Source organism: Schistocerca nitens, chromosome 4 (genome assembly GCF_023898315.1).
Source record: "Schistocerca nitens isolate TAMUIC-IGC-003100 chromosome 4, iqSchNite1.1, whole genome shotgun sequence".
Taxonomy (NCBI): Eukaryota; Metazoa; Arthropoda; class Insecta; order Orthoptera; family Acrididae; genus Schistocerca; species Schistocerca nitens.
The window spans coordinates 537,271,323-537,295,192 of NC_064617.1; the positions used below are offsets into that span (position 1 = coordinate 537,271,323).

Sequence of the window (23,870 nt, forward strand, 5' to 3'; positions counted from 1 at the left end):
GATCAGCCGCACAGTCCATAACTGCACCGCTTTAAACCGCTCGGCTAATCCCGCGCGGCCGTGATGGTCGGATCCGTGTTTGGCGACATCGCGGTGAACGCACATTGGAAGCATGTATCCTCATTGCCATACTGACGTATCACCCGGCGTGATGGTATGCGGTGCCATTGGTTACGCGTCTCGGTCACCTCTTGTTCGCATTCACAGCACTTTGAACAGTGGACGTTACATTTCAGATGTGTTACGACCCGTGGCTCTACCTTTCATTCGATCCCTGCGAAACCCTACATTTCAGCAGGATAATGCACGACCGCATGTTGCAGGTCCTGTACGGGCCTTCCTGGCTACAGAAAATGTTTGACTGCTGCCCCGGCCAGCACATTCGTCAGATCTCTCACCAATTGAAAACGTCTGGTCAATGGTGGCCAAGCAACTGGCTCGTCACAATACGTCAGTCACTACTCTTGATGAACTGTGGTATCGTGTTGAAGCAGCATGGCAGCTGTACCTGTACACGCCATCCAAGCTCTGTTTGACTCAATGCCCAGGCGTATCAAGGCCGTTATTACGGCCAGAGGTGGTTGTTCTGGGTACTGATTTCTCAACATCTATGCACCCAAATTTGCATGAAAATGTAATCAGATGTCAGTTCTAGTATAATACATTTGTCCAATGAATAGCCGTTTATCATCTGCATTTCTTCTTGGTGTAGCAGTTTTAATGGCCAGTAGTGTACAATGGCCCCTCTTTACTTGTTTTCGGCGCTGGCGCCATCGTTTTTCTGTCGTTTTACGCGCGTCGTTACTTTGCAGCTACGGCCTGCTCGGGGCGAGCGGGTGCGGCAAGACGACGCTGCTGAGCTGCATCGTGGGCCGGCGGCGCCTCGACGGCGGCGAGATCTGGGTGCTGGGCGGCCGGCCCGGCTCCCGAGGCTCCGGCGTCCCAGGCCCGCGCATCGGCTACATGCCACAGGTCAGCGGCGCGCCTCATCGGCACGTCCACCACTTGCCGTTTGAAAATTACGAGCGCGTGAATTAGTTAGGAACAAGTATGAGGGTTACCAAGAGTCTTTACGGGGGTGACATTGACAACAGAGACAAATGAACTACTGTGCGGCTGGTCCCGGCGGAGGTTCGTGTTTGTCCTTAGGATAATTTAGGTTAAGTAGTGTGTAATCTTAGGGACAGATGACCTCAGCAGTTAAGTCCCATAAGATTTCACACACATTTGAACATTTGAACAAATGAACCCAACAAATGTAGTTGCTCAGTGGGGGTAATTTATGAGGAATGAAATTAAACTGCTAAATACTCCTTGATGCTAGGACTACAAGTTGCACTAAATTAATTCGTATTTTAGTGACATTTATAGCTTGCCACTACGTTCCGCCTGCAATCATGTATACAGTGTGTCCCAAAGAGCACCGACGAACTTTATGGACACGTTAAGTTAAAAATGTCTGGTCAATATGGGCTGTAAAATGCATAAGTTAAGAGGTGTGAGCACTTGTTCAGCTTCGATACTATGAAATATATCTCTTCTACCACAAGGTCTTTGCTTTCCATATTTTGGGAGGAGGTAGTATTGACCAAAAGAAGAAAAAAAATGTCTAGTAAACATGGGGTCTAATATGCATACTTCAAGAGCTATGAACACTTGTTCATCTTCGCTACTATAAAACACATCTTTTCTATTGAACAAGTGCAAGCTCTTAAGCTTTGCAGTTTACAGCCCATGTTTTATAGACTTTTTTTCTTGCCTTTGTCCATACTGTCTCCTCCCAAAATATGAAAAGCAAAGAATTTGCAGTAGAAGAGATGTATTTCATAATAACGAAGATGAACAAGTGCTTATATTTCTCAAGCTGTGCACTTTAGACCCCTTGCTTATTAAACATTTTTTTCTTGCTTTGGTGTGACGTACTTGTTCCTAAAGTTTGTCGGTGTTTTCTTGGGACACCCGGTATTTTAAACTCATATTTGCGGATTAACTTTCTTAAAAGGAAAAGTTCAAGAGCTTCCGTAGTTTTAAAATGTGTATGTATATGGTTTAGCTGTAATATTACAGTTCATGTTGAAATCTCTTCCACTTCCAGGTCCAGGAACGTTCCTGCAATTATCAGAAATCCGAAGAATCACGTTTCCGTCACATTGCTGAATATCAAAGACCCAACTGTATACGTCTTCCATTTATTTCGAATTTGCTGCCCGTCCTTTACATAAAATTCACTGCAACATCTTCCATTTGAAAGATTTGGTCCTTTTGGACATGCTCACATGAAGCCGTGCAAACAAATAAAAAGAAAATGCTTGATAAGGAATCATTAAATTCTTCATTTGTGTGCCCATATTGTCCCTAGTTGCTTTGCATTTCTGAAGGGTATTTTCGTTCTGTCGTTGCAACTATGAAAAATGAGTGGTTTTTTTTTTTTCACCAGCCATGTTTTGCTTTATTGAGGTAAAGCATCATCAGTGATCTGTAATTAAGTTATTTACATTTTAATTTGCTTTAAGATCGAAAAACAGCTCGTTAACAATATGTTAGTTTTTACTTAATAGTGATTTCAGCTTGATTTCTCGCCTGCATCGGGAAATGCCGCCTGCTGCCATACCGTTGTTTTTCTCCTTTAGACACTGACACCTGTGATACGAATGCGCAGTGCCTCTCAGAAAGACCAGACACCAGACAGGGACTGCGGGTAGGTGGCGCTCGGTCTTGAGGCGAGAGCCGTGCCGAGATAGTCCGTGCAGTTGCGATAACGCTGTGTCCCACATGGCGCAGTGATTACCACACCTGCCTAGTAAGCAGGAAATCGCGGGTTCGAATCCCGGTCCGGTACACATTTTCGCTCGTCGCTCCTGATTCCGCGCAATGTCCTGTTGCAGCTAACAGCAGTGATACCCTTTAATTTACACTAACATTTGTGGTCTAATGTTTAGTTGCTCTACAGCACTATGCAACCCACCGAAACCCCCCCCCCCCCCCTGCTCTTAATTTCATTTCACTTCTTACTACTCACCTTCTCTTCCGATTCACACTCCATCACACTACTATACACTTACGTCCACTCATCATGGCTTCACCCTCCCCAGCCCAAAAAAAAAAAAAAAAATCTCCATCACTATTCCTTCCCTACTCATACACAGCATATAAATACACAGTAACATAATTAAATAGAATTATACACATACAATAAACAAGAAACGAGTATAGGTCAAAGGCAAACTAGTGGCGAGGTTATGCTGGCAACACTACAAAACACAAAGAGCAGTACATACTTAGATAAGTATAAAAACAAACAGAAAACAGTAGTGTGCGAAAAGTATGCAGTGAAAAACATAAAAAATGCCTAGTGCTACAGAGCACAACTATCAGTGGCTAACAAAGAAAAACATCAACGATGTGCTAGCAGACGGTATTTCCCGACGTAGGCAAGAAATAAAGCGGAAATCACCGTAAGTAAAAACTAACACATTGTTAACGAACTGCCGGCCGGGGTGGCCGAGCGATTCTAGGCGCTACAGTCTGGAACCGGGCGACCGCTACGGTCTCAGGTTCGAATCCTGCCTTGGGCATGGATGTGTGTGATGTCCTTAGGTTAGTTAGGTTTAAGTAGTTCTAAGTTCTAGGGGACTGATGACCTCAGAAGTTAAGTCCCATAGTGCTCAGAGCCATTTGAATCATTTTATTTTTTTTGTTTGTTAACGAACTGTTTTCCGATCTTAAAGCAAATCAAAATGTAAATAACTTAATTACAGGCCGCTGATGCTTTACCTCAATAAAGCGAAACGCGTCTCGTGAAAAAACACGCTTTTTTTGTAGTTACTACGAGAGAACGACAATACCCTCAACAAAGGAAATGAATTCAATTGAATAACTTGATGTAATATTAAGAATTCTATTTTAAAGACTTATAATGTAACTGTACATTTGATATAAAAATATTTAATTTATTGTTTAGTAACAAATATTTCGTATGGGTACTTACATATTATTATTTGGCTAACCGCATCATTGCATTGCTCTACCTGTTATTACTTATTAGCCGAGTACGCGGCGTTCCCGGGTGTGTATTTATTTCAGTTCTAGTTGTCCATCTCCTCCTCCCCCCCCCTCTCACTCCCTCTCCACTCCTCCCCTTCCATTTCTCTGTCCTGCTTCTCCTCCCCTCTCTCTGTGTCGTACAATGACATAATTCTGCAGGTACTTCAGCGGCATATACAGATACCGTCTGCTAAATGTGTGGCGAATAGAGTTAGTAGCAAAGAAGTAATAAATTTGTAAGTCATTACGTCATACCTGATGCGACAATTTTACTGCATGGACAGCGAAAATGTAGGAAGGTACATATTGTAAATAGTAAGCTAGAAAAAATTCCGTAAAGATTTGAAATTATCTGTAAAGTTTATTGAAAGTTATTAAGTGCTCTCGTTCTCAAATATTGGCTGAATAAAATGTCGGTATTCGTGGTTCACTAGTGAAAACGGCATAGCAATCCGTCTGATAGTTTCGGAGATTAATGTATTTAAAAAAAACAGACAGACACACCGGTTTTACAGTTTTATTATTAGTATAGATTTGTCTATAATACCGGTAACTGCAAAAATTCTAATTAAAAAATCGGTGTTACTAAACAGATTAGTCCATCCCTAATTATTAACAACTAACAGAAATGGTAGGATTTCTCTTGTTCCTCCACATTACTACTATTTAATTTATAGAATAAATGTTTGTTCAGGTTTTAATAAAGGCTAAGTTAATTTCATTAAACTATGTTTGAAACACAGTACAGGGGCTGAGCATTGTACATAACTTTCAGCCCACATCTCGACAACATTTAGTATACTACCCGATACACTTAATTATAGTAAAGCTATGAGGGAAAGTCATTTCTCGACCACTGCAAGCACTATTCAGAATAAAAGTTGAATGTTTCTAAAAATAAAATGCAGGTTGGAGAAAAGGACATATTACGGGTATGGAGAGAAAAATGCCCTCATTAGAGCGTCAACGTATTCACATCACAGATGAGATGTCAATCAGACTAGTTGAAGTCCAGGCAGCGAGCACACATAAAACCACTGTCTGCAACACCTGAAGAAATTACTAGATCAGCATTCGCAGCACTGCACACAAAAATGGAATAGTCACATAGGTTGGACACTCAAAAATATACCTTCAATCACATTTGCCATACCTCGGAAATTTTATCACATCGATGCTTCTTACCCCATTAGTGTGTGTTGTGTTGTTGCTCCATCTATGAGTAAGACGGCGAGAAGACATAAAAAAAACCATAAACGCTGTACACACACGCAGAAAAACGTTTTCTCTTTGTGCTACGAACAATGAACATAAAAACCATAACAAGCAAGAAATTCTTGCATAATTTATTTACTTTGTTGGGTACTTGCGAAAAGCAGGTCGCATTGTGTAGCTTCTAAGCATCTGTGCATTCCGACCAATACGCTTCTCCCCTTTCTTTCGCAGGAGATAGCCCTGTACGGTGAGTTCGGCATAAGGGAGACGCTGACATACTTCGGATGGCTAGCAGGAATGTCAGCCAAGGAGGTCGATGCCAAGTTCGATTTCTTAATCGAACTACTGAAGTTGCCCAACACCAGCAGGTTCGTCAAGGAACTGAGGTAAGTCGTACTCAAATTCAGCCTTTCATTGCCACTGTCAAAGCACAGGAACATTCATAAGAAAGGGAACTCACCGGACAAAAAGGTAGTCACCCAGTGCCTACGCACAGATGAATCGTAAAACATTTACAGATGGCGCAGCGATTGAGTCACATGCTCAACTGCGCACGTACTGCTTCTACGTGAGCATAAGATACTAGCGATCCTTGAGACATTTCCTGTATGTTTCAAGCGGACATTGTACGTAAATATGAGTAAGGTAAGGACGTAACAAAGTGGCAAAAAGGGGAATCGTGTTTGGCTGTACCCATGGCCATACGATGTGTGAATTTGATGGATTTGTTGGTGTTTCGCTGCGGACAGTTCGCACAAGTGGCCATGAAACACGATGTCAGAATTGTGGTCGGGAAAAGATCCTGACTGATAGGGACCCGGGACGCGTTTCATGGCTTGGGAATCAAAATCTTTGCTGCAGGCAGTGAATGAAGGTGCATCCTCCCCTGTTAGCGAGAGAACATTGCGACGGTAATTGCATGTTAATAACATCTGGAGTCGGTCACCTCGCAACAGGCCATTGTTCACACAGACACATAAAGCTGCACATATTCAGCGGGCTAGAAATCGTCGTCCATGGGCAGTAGCTGACTGCGGAACGTAATGTGGTCTGACGAATCACGTTTTTGTATTTACCCAAATGGTACTCTTTGTCGAATGCACCGAAGGCCAAATGAACCATTTCATCCCGAATGTGTGCAAGATCACGTGCAAGCCGGAAGTAGTTATGTGATGTTTTCAGGGTGGTTCTCTTATCATGAATTGGGCCTGCTCACTGAGGTGACCACCAACGTGAACCAACATTCTCAATGGTCAGGTGTTCTCCTTCAGTCAACATCTGCATGATGATTATGCTGTTGATATACCTGTTTTTCAGTACAACAGCTAAGTTCATCGGACTGGAAGAATATGTGACTTGTTTTCTGAACACTCCCCCACCTTATTACGTCTACATTGGCCTGGCAAATCACCTGACTTGAATCATATCTGTGGGACACGTTCGAACAGCAGGTAAAATGCCGCTATCAGCATCCCCGCGCCGGCCGCAGTGGCCGTGCGGTTTTAGGCGCTACAGTCTGGAACCGTGCGACCGCTACGGTCGCAGGTTCGAATCCTGCCTCGGGCATGGATGTGTGTGATGTCCTTAGGTTAGTTAGGTTTAATTAGTTCTAAGTTCTAGGGGACTGATGACCTCAGAGTGCTCAGGACTATAGTGCTCAGAGCCATTTGAACCATTTTTGAAGTATCCCCGCAGTTTGGTGGAATTGCACGATAAAATCCTCAGTGAGTGACTTAACCTGGATGCGCCATACTTGCACAATCTTCTGGCCTCACTTCCTAACCAAATCCAGGGAGTTATCAAGTCCAGGGGCGAAATTACACGGTATTGAATGATGCTTGTAATGACTTCTCTAGAGCTGACCAATTTTTTTGTCCGGTGAGATTATCATCAATTGAATTACAGACTGAACACTGTAGGAGTGTACTTTGTTTGTAAGAACACCTGGTTACACATTGCCCACTGACTTATTTATACTCCCACTCTTTTTCTAGTACCCTCTCCCCCAACCTTCATTTACAAGTGCTAGTGTTTGTATACTTCCTATTGATGTAGGGCAATTGCTGTATTCGCGGATCATAATGCCATAGGAAAGTGATTTATTGTAGGTATTGCTCCTTCTACACTATAAAATTCTACAGATTTCTACTCGTTGCTAAAAGTTTCCAGAAGTTCTATATTGTTTTATTCATTCTATTTGATTACACATAGACTGCCGTCCATCGGCCTAGAGATTTCAAGGACTATAGATCCGACACTAATGGCACCCTTTTCTACAGCTTTCTATACGTCATCCCTTTGCACCCCTCCGACTCTGTCCCTACGGGTGCTAGAGTTGCTTACTTCAATCATAATTTTCCCATTTAGTAAGTCATATGTATACCAGTTTTAGCTGAAATTCCTTCAGGAATTACAAAGTTTCCATCTTCACCCACGCTGCTATGGGGGTCTTACACAACGCATTTTTCCCCAGATAATATGTTATATGTGCACCATCTTAATAAAATTTCTCCAAGCATTTCAGAATTATCCTGGAATATATGTTCCACCAACGTATCTTCGACGATTGTGCATAGTGATACGTTTGTTTTGTAAGTGACTGAATTGGAAAGTGGTACTGAAGAATCGATAAGAAAAGTTCTCTACTTTAGGAGATGATATAGTATACTTCAATTTGTGGCCACATCCTTAAGTACGATCGTTACGTGGAATAGAGAACTGAGGTGACGAAGTTAGAATTAAGGCACAACAGGAGACAAAAAAGTGCTAGTCGATATCAAAAGTGTTACAGGACTTCAAACATCGTCCTCAAAAGATATACCACTTAGAGGATATTATGACTGCGACAGTGAGGCATTCCCTTTAGAAGAAAAACACGATTAATAATGTTTGAGAATATCGATGCGCGTATGTTCTCAGATTCAAGCAATCACAGCAATATAAACATTTCTACGGGAGTATCTTGTTTCAGTAATTAAGAAAAATCTCAGTAGAAAAAGAGTTTCAGCGTGTAAAGCAGTCAGTACCACAAGCATTCAATCGATCTGAGACACTCCTACCTCTTCCATGCAACCAAGAAAATAATTAACTCTCTTAAAGTAAAAATCATCTTACGGTTGATAACATTTTAAGTAAGGTATATATATGTTGTATGCAGCCATATATGTAATGCATCGCTGTCACAAGATATTGTTCATATTGTGTCATTGTCAAATCGCCATTTAAGGAAGGCATTAGGACAAATATTAATAAATGACAGATATTAATAAGTGTCGACACTTTTCCCTATTATTTACTGTCTCAAACGTTTTGTAGTAGGCAGTGTTGTAAGTAGCAGTTGATCATTTCTGCAAATTTTGAGGTTCTGGGTTAATCACAATTTAAATTTTAGAGGAGTATCTCCACTGAAGGTGCCAAGTACTATTTAATATACTACGACAAAATATCAGTTCCCAGGAATTTTTCTGACCTGACTAATTCATTCGAATGTGAAAATCATAACATTCCTTCCGAAAACCTTAAAGTTTATGGCTTTTGGATAAACTTCATATTTAACTGGCAGGAAGCAAAGGACTACGCTGATAGCTCATGCAGTTTTCGTGGTGAATCTTCTGAGTGAGGTCAAGTTACTTCTGCTGCTCCACAGCTTTCGAAATTGGAACCGTTCCCGTCCTTGTTATAAGTAAATGACCTTCCATTTTATATTGACAAAGAACACGTAGTGATTTTTGTTGCTGATGCAAGCCTTATAAACCCAGTGCAAACGCAAAAATAGATGGTAGACGGTATGAAACATTTAGAAAAATCATTGACTTGTTCTCGGGATATATCAATTTATATATATTAAATAATGTCAAATAATATAGATAAAAAACAGATCTTTCAGTTCTGTACAAGGCGAAATATATCGTCATCAGTACGAATAGAGATCAGGAGAAAGTAATTTGCGAAATGTTTAGATTATGATTTATTTTGTCTTCTGGGTAATATGCTGGATGCGTTGAAGTGAAAACATGCAGTCAGAGCAGATAAAATTCATAGTTATAAAACCTCTCATCCGATCCAGTGTCCTTAAAGTAGCACAGGGCTGTGCAACTGAATCCGTCCAATAAGCGAATCTAGAGTATAGAACGCCGGTCCAAAAAGTTACAAGACTAATTTTATTGCTGGCGTAGAAGCGACGTCAGCGCAGTAACTGCGGTGGCAGTTTGAACTAACAACAGTAAACGATGGACACGCCATTCGACCAGTCAGCTTTGAGCGGGCAATATTATGTAGTGGATGTCGGCCACAGTGTGACAATGTTCTTTTATCACAAATCACAAAAAAAATTCAAATGGCTCTGAGCACTATGGGACTCAACTGCTGTGGTCATAAGTCCCCTAGAACTTAGAACTACTTAAACCTAACTAACCTAAGGACATCACACACATCCATGCCCGAGGCAGGATTCGAACCTGCAACCGTAGCAGTCGCACGGTTCCGTACTGCGCGCCTAGAACCGCGAGACTACCGCGGCCGGCTCACAAATCACAGTTCAACAGCGTCTCTAAACCAAGTGTTCAACGCATTCTCCAGAATATTTCAAAGAAAAGTGTGCGCAAAATCTGTCCCGCAGTCCTTGGCTCACAAGTAAAAACTGCGCGTGTACGCCTGCTGCAACTTCATTGAAGTGCAAAACATGGACACTTCTTTTCCAAAAATAATCATCACTGTGACGAGACTTGGTATTATCAATAGGAACATACCACGAATCTACAAAGTGCAGAAATTCACGTGAAGGGGCAGCGCTTAGGTGACATAGCCGACATCAAAGCTGATTGACGCGCGAGTTAAACAACATCCCAAAGAAGGACTTCTCTGACAGTTTCACATGGTTGTATGGATGTTCTGTGCACTGTACTCGGGTGGGGAGGGACTACGTAGAATACCCGAAGCTTTAAAACCACCATCTTAACTTTTGTCTACTTTTTAGTAATTGACGGGGTAAGATACGACTAAGTCTCCAATTGACGCCGTCGCTGTGGGGTCATCGTTAAGCCACGAGCACGGTGAAGCGGACAGAGGTGCAGCTACATTTGTCGTTGGTGTGTTGCAGCGGCGGCCAGCAGCGGCGCGTGTCCCTGGCAGCAGCGCTGGTGCACGACCCCGAGCTGCTCATCCTGGACGAGCCCACAGTCGGCGTGGACCCCGTCCTCAGGCAGAGGTGAGACTGCCAGACTTAAAGCTCTGTTCTCATCGGCCAACACTTTGTTTTTGAACCACGTAGCGATTCGCCATACACCGTCTCCCTTCCTCAGATCTCAGAACAGGCTCACCCAACGATCACTGTCGTGGAATGTAGTGCGAATTCGCATTTTTCGTCTAAACACATACTCGCTAGATCTGCTCAAGAGCCAATATTGACATTGTGGGGCGGCACCTTAGGCACAAATGTAGACTAATCTCATTATTAATTGGTAACCTACATAAATTAGTATGTGAAGAGCTCCTAATAAACTAGCTATAGGAAGTGTGCGACTAACAAGGGGAGGCCACAATGTTTGGAACGCGGATTTACTGTAAACTTCGTACACTCGTAGTAATCCATGAGGACAACAAAATGTGTAAGCAGTAGCGTGTACTTCTCAAGCGTTATTGAGAAAATCGCAAGATAATTTCGGTCGTCATACATATATATATATATATATATATATATATATATGTGTGTGTGTGTGTGTGTGTGTGTGTGTGTGTGTGTGTGTGTGTGTGTGTGTGTGTGTGTGTGTGTGTGCACCCAGGAGCGCCGTGGTCCCGTGATTAGCGTGAGCAGCTGCGGAACGAGGGGTCCTTGGTTCCAGTCTTCCCTCGAGTGAAAAGCTTAAATTTCGCCGGTTCGGTAGCTCAGCGTGTTCGGTCAGAGGGTTAGCTCCCGCTGTATCAAAAAAAAAAACTGAGTTAATCGATCAACAACGAACTTAAACGGATGTCTTACGACGTCCATCCCGAGCAGATGCAACGAACAAAATGAGAAAAAAAAAGGGGGGGGGGGGAGGCCACAACGTTTGGAACGCGGATTTACTGTAAACTTCGTACACTCGTAGTAATCCATGAGGACAACAAAATGCAAAATGTGTAAGCAGTAGAGTGTACTTCTCAAGCGTTATTCAGAAAATCGCATGATAATTTCGGTATGCGTGGCCATTTTTACCATGAAGCTACCCATTCTAATAAAATAAATGGGCGAACGGATCAACGAACAAACTAAATGGGTGTCATCGAACGTCCGCCCTGAACAAATTCAATGAACAATGTTTTAAAAAAAAAAAAAAATGGTTGGCGTTCAACCCGCTGGATCGCTGGATCGAGTTCCGTTCGTCAGTTTCTTTTTTTTTTTTATTTCCAACACAGTCATTTTCTTTACTACTTATATTACAACTGATATAATGGGAAAAATACGTGTGTAATCGGATGAACTTTTGTTAAATTTACAATGTTATTTGGCAGTCTACTAATTTTTATTATCACAAATAATATAATATTCATAACTATCGACTAGTAAACGACCAAACGCATAAAGTGATACTGAAATGTATGCTTGTCCGTGTCTTCAAAACTGTTCGTATTTAATCGAAAGAGAACGAGAAATTGCTTCTCGGAAGACTCTATTAAAATACACTCGATACTGCACAACCAATTATCAGCCCAGATTTTTACGGAAATACTGCGTTATGCATGGTTTGCTTCTAAATTATCGTCTGAAAGAGAGGTTTTTGAAAATGTTAACGAGGTTTGTTTTTCCACGAAAACGTCAAAAGACCTTGCGTATACGGAAACGTAGCATTTATTCAATGCAGCTGGTGCCGTTTAACTTTATGTTTTCATGTTTTTACGAAAAATACCATCCTGCAACTTGTAATGTCGAAAGCGACGATTAATTGTACATCTTTCGAAAGCCGTCTGTGCCGGTCAAAACTTGGAGGTAACAAGTTGTTTCGGGCTCCTTCCAGGTATAGGGGATTTCTCAAATCACGGACAAGCATACATTTTCAGTATCACTTTATGCGCCTGGTCGTTTTCTAGTCGATAGTTATGAATATTACATTATTTGTGATGATAAAAATTAGTAGACTGTCAAATAACATTGTAAATTTAATAAAAATTCATCCAATTACACGTATTTTCCCCATTGTATCAATTGTAATATAAATAGTAAAGATAATGACTGTGTTGAAAATAAAAAATAAAAAAACAGACGAACGGGACTCGATCCAGTGATTACGAGGCTTGAACGCTAACCATTTTTTTTTCCGATATAGTTCGTTGCGTTTTAGTCTTGGCGGACGTCACAAGACATACGTTCAAGTTGATCGTTGATTCCTTGACTCAGTTTTTTTTTTTTTTTTTTTTTTAATTATCGAGAGCACGCAGCCCTCTGACCGAACACGCTGAGCTGCCCTCCACTCGGCTGCTTCCGCTTGATGGTAAAAATGTCCACGCACAGGTATATATTTGACGACCGAAATTATCTTGCGATTTTCTCAATAACGCTTGAGAAGTAAGCGCTACTGCTTACACATTTTGTTGTCCTCATGGAGTACTACGTTCCAAACGTCGTGGCCTCCCCTCGTAAGTTGGCCACCGGCGCCCAAGTGCTGATCCTTTAAAGTCGGCACCATTTGGGATACTTCGTGTGGACTGTCATCTGTTTCAAATTGCTGCCATCCTCAGTGGCCCAAAAGTTGTGACGCTATAATTGTCCGACAAGTGTTGTGATGGCTGTGTAAGCGGATGATGATTTTCTTTTTTTGAGTCATCAGTCTTCTGACTGGTTTTATGTGGGCTGCCACGAATTCCTCTCCTGTGACAACTCTTCACTTCATAGTAGCACTCGCAACCTACGTCCTCAATTATTTGCTCTAATACTATGGAAGTCATTTCCTGACGTAACAGATAATCCATCATCCTGTCCCTTCACCTTGTCAGTGTTTTCCACATATTCCTTTCTTCTCCAGTTCTGCACAGAACCTCCTCATTCCTTACCTTATCAGCCCACCCAATTTTCAACATTCGTCTGCAGCGCTACATCGCAAATGCTTCGATTCTCTTCTGTTCCGGTTTTCCTAGAATCCATGTTTCATTACCATACGTGCTCCAAATGTACATTCTCAGAAATTCCTTCCACGAATTAAGGCCTTTGTTTGATACTAGCAGACTTCTCTTGGGCAGGAATACCCATTCTGTCAGTGCTAGTCTGCTTTTTATGTCATCCTTGCTCCTTCCATCATTGGCTATTTTGCTGCCTAGGTAGTAGAACTCCTTAACTTCTCCTACTTCGTGACCATCAGTCCTGATGTTAAGTTTCTCGCTGTTCTCAATTCTGCTACTTATTATTTTCGCCTGTCTTCGATTTACTCTCAGTCCATATTCTTTACTCTTTGAACTGTTCAATCCATTCAGCAGGTCACGTAATTCTTCTTCATTTTCACTGAGGATAGCAATGTCATCAGCGAATCGTACCATTGATATCCTGTCACCTTGAATTTTAATTCCGCTCCTGAAGCTTTCTTTTATTTCCATCATTGTTTCTTCGATGTACAAACTGAACAGTAGGGGCGAAAGACTACACCCTTGTCTTATAGCCTTTTTAATCCTCGCACTTCGTTCTTGGTCGTCCACTCTTATGATTCCCTCTTGGCTCTGTGCATATTGTATATTACCCTTTCTCTCCCTATAGCTTTACCCACTATTAAATAATAACAATAATTGTACTTATATCTAAATGGATTAACCATATGACACACAATCACAAATGTTTACTAAATATTTTGAATGTCATTTATCTTCTACTCACTGTGTTATATTACAACAACATCACTTTAATTTCGTATTCATCGCTACAAATATGTACCGCATCTCAAGATGTGCATTCTTCACAAATCCCTGTTACTTCCGTCTGAAATATATACCATAGCAGCTGATCGGTAAGAGTCGCGTGCTGTCTCTGTAACTACTTTTGTTAGGTACTAAGCTGGAAAATTACACTCCTAGGGAGTGGCGTTTTTTAATTCGGCTGTTAGCTGAGAGATGCATGTTACTATAAAACACGACTAAGAACCGCGGGATGCACGAATACGTGATTCGCCTCAGTTTGACTACCATTGCGCTAGATGAATGTCCAGTTTAGTGCCAGTAGAGACTAATGGATAAAAGCGTTCGTCCGCCGGATGACTGGTTTGCATACCGCATTGTCGTACGAGGAAGGTGAAGTGCCCGACCAGAGAATCAGTTCATCCGACCAATCAGTTAAACGAAGATGTACAGTGTTTCCTGGAAGTCTCAGTACTCTGTCAAGGAAGCGTCACATTATTGACCTCATGGAAACAGCAAATTATCAGCCCAAGAAACCCGAGAGAAAATTTTGGCTGTAACTCTGATAGTATGCAATTACGACCTTCTAAATGTACAGTTTTTAAACTTTCGTGCTCACCGGTTGTTTGTCACTCGCTCCGCCCCACGGCAGCCGCGTAATGCCCGAGTGCGAAGTACAGGGTCACCCAGAAAACCGGTTAACATTTGAAAATTCATTACTTCACGGTACAATGTACGTAGAGATGCTTCAAATAACATGTGGTTTTATTGAAACCGAAAATAGTGCATAAAATGACCAACAGATGGTGCTTCATATGATACAAAAGCAATAATTAACAAACGCATTATTCTTTACAACAAATGCTCAACATGACAGCTGTCATTCATCAATATCTCCAGTCGGGGGACAATGTCGTGAAGAGCACTGTCTAGCATATTAGTAGGTACAGTGAGAAACTACCATGGGACGTTGTCTTTTAGCATTCCTAATGAGGTCGGACTATCGCGTTAGACTTCTGGTAACCCTACAGCCAATACTCACATGGGTCGAGGTCTGGAGATCTGGGAGACCAGGGGCGCTAACAGATTTCGATTTGTCTCTGCAGAGTAGATTCGCAACGACTTTCTGCGCAACAGGTCTGCCTATTTTACACCGCATTTACGTGTTCCGACCGTTGGTACAGTTTTGCTCAGTCTTGAATTCATCGGGCAACAATTTAGAGGTTTTGGCCAAACTGAGTAAATTCGCTTATAACGCAATTATGCTGTCTTGCTGAGAAAAGAAAGAGGCCACAACTTATAAGGCGGACGAAGGACTGGCTTCTAAACGGTGTGTCACTCTCAAATGTTAATCTTTTAAAGAAGCTAAAATTTGAAAAAGCTGATTGGTTCAACTCTTTAAGAATGGACGAAGAAACATTTTTATTGCTTTTGAATCATGTCCCACCATACATACAGACACATGATAGCGTAATGAGAAAATCAGTACGTGCTTACGAGAGACTTTTAATGTCACTGAGGCTTCTAACTGTTGGCAGCAGCTATGCTAATCTTAAATTTTCTGCTATGATGTTATCATCATCATTAAGTCACATCATTCCAGAAACATGTGGTGCTTTATATGCAGTATTAAGGCAACAATATTTGAAGGTGAGAACGGAAGTTAATCACAACTCCTTTTTTTATTTTAATATTTTTAGTGTGATTAAGTTTCTTATTCTTGTACAGCCACATATTTATTAAACAAATTTATTTACAAATTCATAACGTGGAATGTAGGCGTATTAAAATGTGAGACATATATTACATAGTCTCATTTGGATCGAATGTTTCGAAATGCGGTACAGAACTCCCATGTCCGGGATTTTTACTGTTTCTGTAAAGATTTTGCAATTGTGCCTCATTGAAAACTTCGCTGATAAGCATTTCGGCGAAGACTTTGCATTGGTTCCAGTTGTCTAACCTTATCAGCATACACTGTCGCCATAGCATCTGCAACATCTTCTCTCTCCAGTGTATTTAATTTGTTGCACATTATCGACAGAGGGTTTTTTTTACTTTTTGTTTCTACACATACATTTTGGTGTATGTGTATTTATGGTCAACAATGACGATTGTCCGTTATCCTAAACACTATCTTCTGACAGAAGCCCTCCGTCCGCCAGGCTCTTTAACTGTTTAGTTGTTTAGGTGATGAACATCTTCCATATGCTACGACAGAGAGTCTATGTTTATATCAACTGAAACAATGCGAAATACAAAACTTGTCAACATTAATTTATTTAAAAATTATATGCGGTTTCAAGGAATAAGTGTGGTAGTAGGAAACATATTCTATTAGGATTTTTGGGTGTCAACTGAAAACTATGTCTTTATTTTCATTTTTAGTTTACAAACTCTTAGGATGACTGGAGACACATCGCTAAGGAGTTTTAAGTAAAATGAAATTTCCCACATGCTCTGGTGGCCATAGATGGAAAGGATGTCTCGATTTTTGCACCAACAAATAGCGGATCATTCTTTTATATCTACAAAGGATATGACAGCTTAGTTTTGTTGGCTGTAGTTAACGCTAACTACGAATTCATAATGGTTGATTTTGGAGTCAGTGGTCGTATTTCTGACGGAAATGCTCTGGGATGTACGGAGCTCTACAGAAGGCTAAAGAACGATATGCTGACAATTCCCAAACCTGAAACTAGTGACGATCTACCGCTTGTTTTCATCGGAGATAAGGCGGTTTCGTTGCAAACGAATTTTATAAAAGCTTTCATCCAGAACAATGTAACAGAAGACAGGCATGTTTTCAACTACTTTTTATCAAAGACTCGCAGAGTTGTGGAAAACGCATTTGGGATTTTATCTGGAAGATTTAGAATTTTCCTTTACTTCTGCACACACCAGAAGATCTGGAAGAATTTATATCCCAGGATAAAAGTCGGCTAATGGGATTGCAGATACGGCACACTGTTCATTATAACCTAAGTCAGTTCGAGAAAAATTCGTTGAATATTTCGCAGCCAAAAACACTACAGAATTATTTAAGTACTGACAATACCTTTGAAATGTGGTGTATTTTACGTACTGATGTGCGTTTTTATCTGTATAACTGTTTATATGTAAGCAAATACGTCACATTGACTAAAATGAGTATATTTATTTCCATTTTCAAATGGTTCAGATGGCTCTGAGCACTATGGGACTTAACTTCTGAGGTCATCAGTCCCCTAGAACTTAGAACTACTTAAACCTAACTTACCTAAGGACATCACACACATCCATGCCCGAGGCAGGATTCGAACCTGCGACTGCTACCATATTTCCATTTTCCATACAGATCGCAACGATCAGTAAAGTTCTATAAATTCTGTTACAAACTATCTGGAATAAATCGGCGAGCTTGAGAATCTCTGGTAACATCACTTATGGTTATCACATTTAGCATTCAACCGCGATTTTTTATATATATTTTAACAACGCGTTTCGAGAGACAATGCTCTCATCATCAGGTTGTAAAATCTATGTCGCGAAATTAAACGTACTAAAAAGACAAAATACCATCACCAATAGTTGGTGGGTCCATAGAGTAAAAAAGAATTAAAAGTATATTGGACTGTGGGTCCTCGTCTTACATTAAAGTTGTTGACGCAGGTCGATGGCCGTCCCATAGCTACCAAATATGCTGTCGACTGCGCCGGCTCGGGTGCTGTTGTGGACTAACGTGCCTAGGTGTTGTGGCGTGGTTACCGCCGTGTGCTTGACGGTAACGCTATGCTATTGGGCGCCTCATTTCCTTACTGCATTGGTCTGCCATCGTTAGCCTCTCGCACCTCCGTCATTGACATGCTACAAGTTTTAAGTCGCATGCCTGCCCTAAAATAATTCTAAAAACCCGCTAAAAAATCTCATTTCTTTAAAGTTATCTTGTACATTTAGGATATTGCTTTGTTTCTTTTCATGAATAGCTATCTCGAATTCCTCTAGTAAGTCAAGTTTCCTCCCTTTCTTTTCTACATGCAATATTTCTACGTTGTCTTCTATGCTATTAAGGGGATGGCCTGTTTCATATATATGGTTCGCAACAGCTGATTTGTCATAATTTCCTAACCTGAACGCATCTTTATGTTCTTTATACCGGATCGCGAATGATCTTCCTGTCTGCCCTATATATTTTGCATCACACGTTCTGCACTGAATCTTATAAACTCCCGATCTTTCAAACTTATTTCTCTTCTCGCCAATATCGTGCTTAAGGCTATACCTCACTAGGTTATTAGTCTGAAAGGCTATTTTGACATCGTATGGCTTAAAAATATTTGCTATCTTTTGTGAGACTTTTCCGTAGTATGGCATCGTGATAATTTTCGCTTTCTCTCCATCAGGTTTATTCTTTTTGCGCTTATTACATTTTCGTAACAGTTTTTAACTATATCTATTCTGTAACCGTTATTCTTCGCTATTCTCTTAACGGTGTTAATTTCAGTCTCCCTATCTTTTTCACTCATAGGTATATTGACTGCCCTATGCACGAGACTACGGAAAGCAGCTTCTTTATACGCCTGCGGATGGCATGAATCATTCGGGATCACGGCATCAGTTGTAGTTTGTTTTCTATAAACGGAAAACGCATGTTTGTTGCCCTGCTTTTTTATATTTAGGTCCAGGAACTGTAGACAATTGTCAGTTTCGTACTCCACGGTAAATTTTATTTTATTATGTGCATCGTTGAACTTTTTTACTATTTCCTCAATGTCCTCACTGGAACCATCAACCAGTAACAGAGTGTCGTCAACATAACGTTTGTAATAAACAATTTTATCCGTAATGTTTTCGTCAGAATTTAGAACTTTATCTTCAAGGTCATTCATAAAAATGTCCGCCATAGTTCCTGAAATGCTGGACCCCATGGCTAACCCATCGTCCTGAATATAAAATTTGTTATTAAACGTAAAATAATTAAAACTTGTAATGAGCTGTAGGAGTTCAATAAATTCAATTGTCTCTTGCGTTGAAATTTTACCGTATTTCAGGAAATTTCTCTTAATGATTTCTATAGTTTCGTTAACCGGAACACTGGAGTATAAGTTCTTAACATCCAACGAAACCAAACGGGAAGTGTCGGTGACTGGCGTATCTTTAATTTCACCGACACTTCCCGTTTGGTTTCGTTGGATGTTAAGAACTTATACTCCAGTGTTCCGGTTAACGAAACTATAGAAATCATTAAGAGAAATTTCCTGAAATACGGTAAAATTTCAACGCAAGAGACAATTGAATTTATTGAACTCCTACAGCTCATTACAAGTTTTAATTATTTTACGTTTAATAACAAATTTTATATTCAGGACGATGGGTTAGCCATGGGGTCCAGCATTTCAGGAACTATGGCGGACATTTTTATGAATGACCTTGAAGATAAAGTTCTAAATTCTGACGAAAACATTACGGATAAAATTGTTTATTACAAACGTTATGTTGACGACACTCTGTTACTGGTTGATGGTTCCAGTGAGGACATTGAGGAAATAGTAAAAAAGTTCAACGATGCACATAATAAAATAAAATTTACCGTGGAGTACGAAACTGACAATTGTCTACAGTTCCTGGACCTAAATATAAAAAAGCAGGGCAACAAACATGCGTTTTCCGTTTATAGAAAACAAACTACAACTGATGCCGTGATCCCGAATGATTCATGCCATCCGCAGGCGTATAAAGAAGCTGCTTTCCGTAGTCTCGTGCATAGGGCAGTCAATATACCTATGAGTGAAAAAGATAGGGAGACTGAAATTAACACCGTTAAGAGAATAGCGAAGAATAACGGTTACAGAATAGATATAGTTAAAAAACTGTTACGAAAATGTAATAAGCGCAAAAAGAATAAACCTGATGGAGAGAAAGCGAAAATTATCACGATGCCATACTACGGAAAAGTCTCACAAAAGATAGCAAATATTTTTAAGCCATACGATGTCAAAATAGCCTTTCAGACTAATAACCTAGTGAGGTATAGCCTTAAGCACGATATTGGCGAGAAGAGAAATAAGTTTGAAAGATCGGGAGTTTATAAGATTCAGTGCAGAACGTGTGATGCAAAATATATAGGGCAGACAGGAAGATCATTCGCGATCCGGTATAAAGAACATAAAGATGCGTTCAGGTTAGGAAATTATGACAAATCAGCTGTTGCGAACCATATATATGAAACAGGCCATCCCCTTAATAGCATAGAAGACAACGTAGAAATATTGCATGTAGAAAAGAAAGGGAGGAAACTTGACTTACTAGAGGAATTCGAGATAGCTATTCATGAAAAGAAACAAAGCAATATCCTAAATGTACAAGATAACTTTAAAGAAATGAGATTTTTTAGCGGGTTTTTAGAATTATTTTAGGGCAGGCATGCGACTTAAAACTTGTAGCATGTCAATGACGGAGGTGCGAGAGGCTAACGATGGCAGACCAATGCAGTAAGGAAATGAGGCGCCCAATAGCATAGCGTTACCGTCAAGCACACGGCGGTAACCACGCCACAACACCTAGGCACGTTAGTCCACAACAGCACCCGAGCCGGCGCAGTCGACAGCATATTTGGTAGCTATGGGACGGCCATCGACCTGCGTCAACAACTTTAATGTAAGACGAGGACCCACAGTCCAATATACTTTTAATTCTTTTTTACTCTATGGACCCACCAACTATTGGTGATGGTATTTTGTCTTTTTAGTACGTTTAATTTCGCGACATAGATTTTACAACCTGATGATGAGAGCATTGTCTCTCGAAACGCGTTGTTAAAATATATATAAAAAATCGCGGTTGAATGCTAAATGTGATAACCAGTATAACGACAACTGCTACCTCGACTCCATAATGGATTATATCAAAAACATCACTTATACTGAATACTGTTTTATCACAATACCGACCCAACAAGGACGCACAATGAACTGAGCGATTAGTCTGGGATAGCATTTAACGCTCAGTCTTGTCTCTGTGTCGTCTGCGTGAATTCAAATCCTGCCAGACTTTGCGTAGGGTGGACCCGACCAAGAGCGCACACAAATTTACAGGCAGCGACTTGTCTGCGCAAACAGTCTGTACAGACAGATCTGAGTACATGTCGGAGCGGCTGAAGGGGACCTTTTTAAGCATGACAGCAGTAGCGGCTCAGCACGATCCTCATCAAACGAAGTGCACAAGATATCTTTCACACGCGTATCAATATGGAGTGGAGCGCCATCCAGCATAAAAGTCGTACCTTCAGGCAGGTATTTATCTGCCAGGCTAGGGACGACGCGATTCTGTAACATATCGTCGTACCTCGCACCTGTCACGCTGACAGTTTGAAAATCAGCATTTCTTCGAAGAAGAAGCGACCGTTCACGACTGATGTGATAAATCCACACCACACCGTGACTCTCCTATCATGCAGTGGGGATTCCACGACAGTTCTAGGAGTTTCGGTAGCCCAAATCCTGCGGTTGAGGATGCTGACGGACCCTCGGAGTGTGAAATGTTGGTCCACAACACGTTAGACAACGAATTTTTTGAAATGTCCATACGACAAATTCTCTCCGCGTCACAAAACCAGTGGCTAACAGTTCATGACGATGCTGGATTTTGGACCGATTGGAGGGTACGCTGTCGAGCGCCATCTGTTGGCCAGTTTTCAATAAAATCTCGTGTCATTTCAGGCAATGTGGCGATTTTTTTACCTCTCTACTTACCTTATACCGTGAAATGGTGCATTTTCAAATGTTAACGAACTTTTGAGACGCTATGTTCACACAGTGCAGAGAGCAAGAAGTCTCTCAGTAGACACTGGTAATGATCTTCGTTCACTGTGATAAGGTACCGCACTCGGGTTCTAACTTGTAGCTGGTGCCAGAGATTTCTCTACTTTGAACGTTTTTATGTTGTTGTTGTTGTTGTGGTCTTCAGTCCTGAGACTAGTTTGATGCAGCTCTCCATGCTACTCTATCATGTGCAAGCTTCTTCATCTCCCAGTACGTACTGCAGCCTACATCCTTCTGAATCTGCTTAGTGTATTCATCTCTTGGTCTCCCTCTACGATTTTTAACCTCCACGCTGCCCTCCAGTACTAAATTAGTGATCCCTTGATGCCTCAGAACGTGTCCTACCAACCGATCCCTTCTTCTAGTCACGTTGTGCCACAAACTCCTCTTCTCCCCAATTCTGTTCAATACCTCCTCATTAGTTATGTGATCTACCCATCTAATCTTCAGCATTCTTCTGTAGCACCACATTTCGAAAGCTTCTATTCTCTTCTTGTCTAAACTATTTATCGTCCATGTTTCACTTCCATACATGGCTACACTCCATACAAATACTTTCAGAAACGCTGACACTTAAATCTATACTCGATGTTAACAAATGTCTCTTCTTCAGAAACGCTTTCGTTGCCATTGCCAGTATACATTTTATATCCTCTCTACTTCGACCATCATCAGTTATTTTGCTCCCCAAATAGCAAAACTCCTTTACTACTTTAAGTGTCTCATTTTCTAATCTAATTCCCTCAGCATCACCCGACTTAATTCGACTACATTCCATTATCCTCGTTTTGCTTTTGTTGATGTTCATCTTATATCCTCCTTTCAAGACACTGTCCATTCTGTTCAACTGCTCTTTCAAGTACTTTGCTGTCTCTGACAGAATTACAATGTCATTGGCGAACCTTACAGTTTTTATTTCTTCTACATGGATTTTAATACCTACTCCAAATTTTTCTTTTGTTTCCTTTACTGCTTGCTCAATATACAGATTGAATAACGTCGGGGAGAGGCTACAACCCTGTCTCACTCCCTTTCCAACCACTGCTTCCCTTTCATGTCCCTCGACTCTTATAACTGCCATCTGGTTTCTGTACAAATTGTAAATAGCCATTCGCTCCCTGTATTTTACCCCTGCCACCTTCAGAATTTGAGAGTATTCCAGTCAACATTGTCAAAAGCTTTCTCCAAGTCTAAAAATGCTAGAAATGTAGGTTTGCCTTTTCTTAGTCTAGCTTCTAAGATAAGTCGTAAGGTCAGTATTGCCTCATGTGTTCCCATATTTCTATGGAATCTAAACTGATCTTCCCCGAGGTCGGCTTCTACCAGTTTTTCCATTCGTCTGTAAAGAATTCGCGTTAGTATTTTGCAGCCGTGACTTATTAAACCGATAGTTCGGTAATTTTCACATCTTTGGGATTGGAATTATTATATTCTTCTTGAAGTCTGAGGGTATTTCGCCTGTCTCATACATTTTGCTCACCAGATGGTAGAGTTTTGTTAGGACTGGCTCTCCCAAGCCGTCAGTAGTGCCAATGGAATGTTGTCTACTCCCGGGGCATTGTTTCAACTCAGGTCTTTCAGTGCTCTGTCAAACTCTTCACGCAGTATCGTATCTCCCATTTCATCTTCATCTACATCTTCTTCCATTTCCATAATATTGTCCTCAAGTACATCGCCCTTCTATAGACCCTCTATATACTCCTTCCACCTTTCTGCTTTCCCTTCTTTGCTTATAACTGGGTTTCCATCTGAGCTCTTGATATTCATACAAGTGGTTCTCTTCTCTCCAAAGGTCTCTTTAATTTTCCTGTAGGCAGTATCTATCTTACCCCTAGTGAGATAAGCTTCTACATCCTTACATTTGTCCTCTAACCATGCCTGCTTAGCCATTTTGCACTTCCTGTCGATCTCATTTTTGAGACGTTTGTATTCCTTTTTGCCTGTTTCATTTACTGCATTTTT

At 40.9% G+C, this 23,870-nt stretch overlaps 1 protein-coding gene across 2 annotated transcripts in view; it reads left to right on the top strand.

Annotated features, from left to right (window-relative positions):
* LOC126251308 (ABC transporter G family member 23) overlaps window positions 1-23,870 on the top strand; it is a 341,716-nt gene that overhangs the window by 245,979 nt on the left and 71,867 nt on the right. For both annotated transcript variants that reach the window (XM_049951635.1, XM_049951634.1), the window contains 3 exons: window positions 813-972; window positions 5,491-5,645; window positions 10,358-10,465. In XM_049951635.1, the coding sequence (XP_049807592.1) occupies window positions 813-972; window positions 5,491-5,645; window positions 10,358-10,465 (423 nt within the window). The remainder of the gene's footprint in view (window positions 1-812; window positions 973-5,490; window positions 5,646-10,357; window positions 10,466-23,870) is intronic.